The sequence below is a fragment of the Sinohyriopsis cumingii genome, chromosome 6, assembly GCF_028554795.1.
Source record: "Sinohyriopsis cumingii isolate HCF-2022 chromosome 6, ASM2855479v2, whole genome shotgun sequence".
Taxonomy (NCBI): Eukaryota; Metazoa; Mollusca; class Bivalvia; order Unionida; family Unionidae; genus Sinohyriopsis; species Sinohyriopsis cumingii.
The window spans coordinates 67,445,978-67,451,977 of record NC_142966.1 but is presented as its reverse complement, the minus strand read 5'-3'; the positions used below and the strand labels follow the sequence as shown (position 1 = coordinate 67,451,977).

Genomic DNA, 6,000 nt, shown 5'->3' with positions numbered 1-6,000 from the left:
ACTTCTACCTTTTTACCCCATGCAAAATTAATTTAAAAAAACACAAAAGACTTGCAAGTAAATCACAATTATTTAAACAATATTTGTTTAAAGAATGTCAGCTTTGAAGTCTGTCGGATGCGACCGCTCTGTTGTGTTTCACCTGTATCACCGACTACATCACTGACTACTTCATGAATCCGCGCAATCAATTTGTTAACTAAAATGAAAAATCTCTTCACTTCCAAATGAACAGTCATTAAGTTGACAAAAAAAAAAAAAAAAAAAAAATGAAGCAGGATATGCACGAGTTGAATTTGTAAAAAGTCATTATCCTAAAACTACTCTAAATATTCGATCTTTTTTTAAGCCGATGTACTACTGAACCTGTTAATCTAATGGAACACAATAGCGTGCTTGTAGAAACAAAAGACAATAAAGAGACGTGGAACTAGTTTGCATTGTCACTCCATGCCACGTAATTTGCAACGGATTTAAGAGAAATATTAGAGCGTGTGACTATCAAAACATTGCACGTAAGAAAAATGTAACACTACCTACCGCAAAATATAGCTATTTGCACATTTCAAAGTAGATGCAGACGCATAAATTGTACTCCAATGCTTGTATTCTTGCAGCATCAGACTTAGAGTTCGGCCAGGGAATACGGCGGGCCGAGTCATGTGACAGCGTGGCTTCGGATTCATCCGTTTTGGAAATGCAGCCTGACATGCCGAAGATTGGTCAGCTGGAGTTTGCGCTGGAGTATGACAGGTAGAAAACAAAGTAGGAAGAACCGAACGCTTTTTCTTCGTCTTATATTAGCTACAATTATAAACTCTCACAAACTTAATTATGCCACACAAAGACGAAAGTTTCAGACAAAAAGAAGAAATTAATAAACATTGATCGATTATTTTAGCTTACGGGTCATAACTAGAGAAATTATAACATAATTATAGTTTTCATGAATTTGAAGGACTAATATCTCTATTACAAATTAACATTTTCTCCGGTTCAGTTTATTAACATGCTGAAAGTTAGTATTGAAGTCGAAGTAAAGTGAGCTCATCTAAGAATGACAATTATTATGCTCATTCTTTTCTCCGTTAACCTTACATTGTCAGAATCGTGTAATATTACCCGATACTGAACTCGCGTGCAAATACACATATTGCATTCACGTGCATAGAGGAACTACTTACTAATGTAAACAAACAAAGGACGCAGACACCAGCACTTTGATTTGTAAACAAATCATGTACACTCGCGTAGTAGGCGCTTTACGTTGTGGTTGTTTAAATTTGTTTCTGAATGAACTCAAGCAGATGTTTCGTGGACTGCCACATACCAGCTGCTTTGGCACATTACGCGTTAACTCTGTTGAAACAATGTTTCAACTTTAAGCTAGCTATACAACAGACGCAAGAAAGGGTCCTTACAAATAACATAAAAGTGACAGGTCATGTACTGTCTTCTTTAGCTGGTGATAAGAATGGCAAAAAATATACTTACACTTTTACGTCTTGAATTTCCTCAAAATGTACCTTCTTAGTTCAGCAAATCCGAATTACATGAGCCATGTTCTTAATCTTGATTATACATTTCGATATTGTATTTTAATGTCGAATATAAGTGCAATTACATCCTCCTTACTGCACTCGAAATAAGCATTCAATTCCATAGCGTCTTTTTGATAATTTGCAATTGAAAGACTTTATATTTTTCCCACCTTATGATTTCAAACATTCAACGACAGAAACAGAAACACATTTGCAGATGTCAACACGCTTCTCCCTCGCTTCTTCAATCCCATGTATTTCATGTGGACTAAGTTCAAATTTTATCTGGGCAGAGTTATGTGCGCAGTAATAATGTTTTTGCTCTGTAATGATGAATCTGCACTTGTGTATTTAGTTTGGAATGCGGCATACATTCAGCTACTTTGTTTCCTGTAGTGTATTTTGTTAATATAGTTAAGCATTAGGTAGAATTAAAAAAATTGAACATACATTACAAAGGTTACTACATTTGTATGAGAAAATATGAACTCGTTTTGTCGGATGGATATAATGCACTCCCAAGGTCGTGCAGTATTTCCATTCGAAAAAGTCATTCATATTGTCCCATACAAATGCAATAACCTATAATTACGTTACCTCTTTCTCTAATATTGTGTGTGCTACGTCAATGCAGAAGAAGCTGACTATTCATTGCTTGTAGAAGTGTATTTATGGAATAGTTATCGCAATAGAAATAAAGGCATTTTAGACTAACTATGCAGAGAGTAGGAATCAACAGAAAAATCTTGATTTGAACGAAAAATATCGCCCAGAACTAATCGAATGGTACAAATTCAGTCTAAACAAAGAGTTGGAATTTGGATATGAATTCAAATAACAACAGAAGCCCGATTTACTCTGAGATGATATCAGGGAAGGCGTTGAAAATATAAATAAGAAGCAAATGAAATGATTAAAAGAATTATATATATATATATATATATATATATATATATATATATATATATATATATATATATATATATATATATATATATATATATATATATATATATATATGTGTGTGTGTGTGTGTGCGTGCGTGTGTGTGTGTGTGTGTGTGTGTGACTCCATCCGAAAGGATAACGATTTAAGATCAAAAGCATATATCATAATGTTTACTAATGTTTGGTTGGAACATATTGCCATATAACAAGAGTATCAATTAAGCAGCATGGCATCACACAAACATTTGATAAAACAATTAAAAATGACCAAATAAGCACATGATGCTTTAAAGCCTGTCTTACCTAACGGCATTTTAGATGTCTGCGGATAAATGGTTAGAGGAATTTATGAATTATTTGGTCTGGTCAGTGCAGGTAAATCATGATGCTATAATGTACTTCTCTTTTATGTTTGGCCGCTGTCTAAATACGTATCTTTACAGTAAAGTTTATATATATAATGCATAATATGCATTAGTGACGCAAACAAATATTTATTTTTTTTTAGTTTGATTTGGGTCTTACGACACAGCAACACAAGCAGGTTATTTAGTGCCGATTGCCATTGTTGTAAAGTGACCTGTCTAAGGACATACCACGGATACCAACGTGGATTGATCCGATTGTGGGATTCGAACCCGCACACGTTTTCCTGCGCTAGGCGTAATAACAACTACCTTATCGCAGATTATTTCTCTTTGTGTCGCATTTTATCGGAATCATTCTGCATCCCTGAGACCTCAGGGTAAGAGGCCAGCATTAACAGGTCGATGACGTAAATATCAATAATACTGAGACATGCTAATTCTGCTTCGTAAACACTACTTAGATATGTCTTTCTGTATTGGATGCGTTGGCTCAACGCAGTGCAACATATTGTTATAGAATCAACAGCATCCCATATTCGGAGGAAGATTAAAATATAAAACAAATAACTTAAAATGGTCCAATTTACTGTGCTACAAGTATAAAAAACATATATTGTTAAAAGGACGATTTAGGTTAATCAATATATATAATTTTCATACTTATAATAATTTCTCCATGTGTCAGATATCCCCATGTAATTGTTAACCGAATCTATTTCATATGAGGAAATTTTAACATTGAGCATCTCCGAGATCTTCATAGAATAAGAACATTGGGGTTGGACATGGCATTAATATATCGTTAGATTACGTTTATGATGGACTCGATATTCATGGTGATAAAAAAAATGTCTAGGATTTAACTGATTTCAACAAAGATCAAATCTTCCCTGTGGATGTGTATTTTTACCCAGATCAATACAAATGATGGATCTAATAAGAAAAAGGGGCACATTTGTAGAACCTATTTTCATCAATAGAAAACAAATGCATGATTTGCATTGAAAATTGTCTGTAAAAACATACACAAAATATCAACTAGCGCCCTTTAACAAACCTCTCTAGAATGTACTGCCATTTTCTATTTGTTGAGTGTTGATTAGATAAAAGCACGATGCAGACATCTCAGACAAATAACGTATTGTAACTGTGATTAAATTAATGTGTAATGAGCATGAATGGTGATAACTGAATGCACTATCATCATTTTATATCAATGTAACCGAACTATATAAAGTATCATACATATAAAAATGCTATTAGTTATCACGTGTTTCTGAAATAGACTGACATTTCTCTAGAACGTGGAGAAAGTTGAGCTTTTAACAAAATTAAATATTGTATTTTATCCAACGCATATCGAAAGGTCAACAGGCATATGTATATAGATATTTCATCTATGCTTTCTGTTGCTCGCCCCACATGTCATCTAATACAATTCGAATAGATCAATCGATTCGCCGATAAAGGTTTGCCCCACAGGTCGTCTAATGCAATTAGGATGTATCGATCGATTCCCTGATAATGGTTTGCTTACGTAAGGATCTGTATCATACGCCGTTATTGAATCTTTACTTTTAAGTGGTTTTGTTTTTGTTTAAACTGGTAACATTGTTGGTTTTATCTGGTTCGAACTACATGCTTTATTATTATTATTGTCTCTAGTGATAATTATGCTACCGCCATCATTGCACCTGCGCAAATCGTGCATTCTAGTATGTTAGGCAGACTACAATGCTATCATAACACTGATCGATAGAGCTACGCCTAAATGCAGTCTTTCAGTCTTGTGTAGTAAAAGGTGACTAACATTGCATACATATTACACTATTTTTACAAGCCTTAGTGCACGCTGTACCCCAATGTAGTGAAGAGAGCACTGCACTATAGTGAACACAATATCGCACAATGATGACAAGGTAGTACACGATGGTTGAGTAAGGTGGTGTTCCATGGTGAACAACATAGTTTTGTATAATAAAAAAGAGGACAAGGCGTGCTCGATTAAACGATTTTTAAAACTGAAGGATGTAAATCAATCATGTAGTTTATTAAACATATTGCACTGCTGAATATATATATATATATATATATATATATATATATATATATATATATATATATATATATATATATATATATATATATATATATATATATATATATATATATATAATATCCCTGGTGCATTGTTCATTGTCATCTCTATTTTCTCTATACTTTGTTTCTTGACAAATGAGATCACTTCAAGATCCTATGCATTTGGAACAATTTAAATTTGCTATTTAATTTGTTAATTACATACATACATACATACATACATACATACACACACACACACACACGCACACACACATACACACACGCACACAAACACAAACATGCATACATACATACATACATACATACATACATACATACATACATACATGCATGCATGCATGCATGCATACATACATACATACATACATACATACATACATACATACATACATACATACATACATACATACATACATGCATACATACTATCTCAATAATATTTTAGAAAGGTTGCATCATTATTCTTTTAATTATGAAGTATTATACGGGATAATATACTAATAGGTAATGCAAGGGCATTTGGCTATCCTGTTACGTTTCCTTTGTTTCAGAAAATAGATCATGTGAGCATCTTATATGCAAATTATTGCTCTTACCAAATTAAAATATGTAATTTGCCAGAGAAACATTATTCTTATATTTTAGGATATCTTTGGAATTTTGTATTTGATTTTGTTTCCAATAACACAACAGCTTGGCTAATTTCTCACCCTGCTTATTCATTTATATGATATTGATCGGTCTCTTCAATCATGTTGACTAACTGATAATTCAAGCTATTGTATAAACATCGATGGGTTCGCCATTGACATCTTCACCTGAAATCAATCCAACTGCTGTCATAACCTGCAATCAATTACAAGTACTGTATGACGTTATGTATAACAGTTAAGTCAAATAGTTTTCAGAAGTGAGTATAATCCTTATTGTGCGGATCGTAGGGAAAACAGTCACAAACAAAACCCTTTCACGGGTGTTTTACCTTTTTAATAGACATGGAAAGAAGTTTCCGGTACATTCACTCACCTGTTAAAGAGGATG

At 33.3% G+C, this 6,000-nt stretch overlaps 1 protein-coding gene across 2 annotated transcripts in view; it reads left to right on the top strand.

Annotated features, from left to right (window-relative positions):
* The window catches only part of LOC149797121 (synaptotagmin-12-like), a 90,534-nt gene that overhangs the window by 41,237 nt on the left and 43,297 nt on the right, over positions 1 to 6,000 (top strand). For both annotated transcript variants that reach the window (XM_089961794.1, XM_089961793.1), the window contains one exon: positions 618 to 753. In XM_089961794.1, the coding sequence (XP_089817920.1) occupies positions 618 to 753 (136 nt within the window). The remainder of the gene's footprint in view (positions 1 to 617; positions 754 to 6,000) is intronic.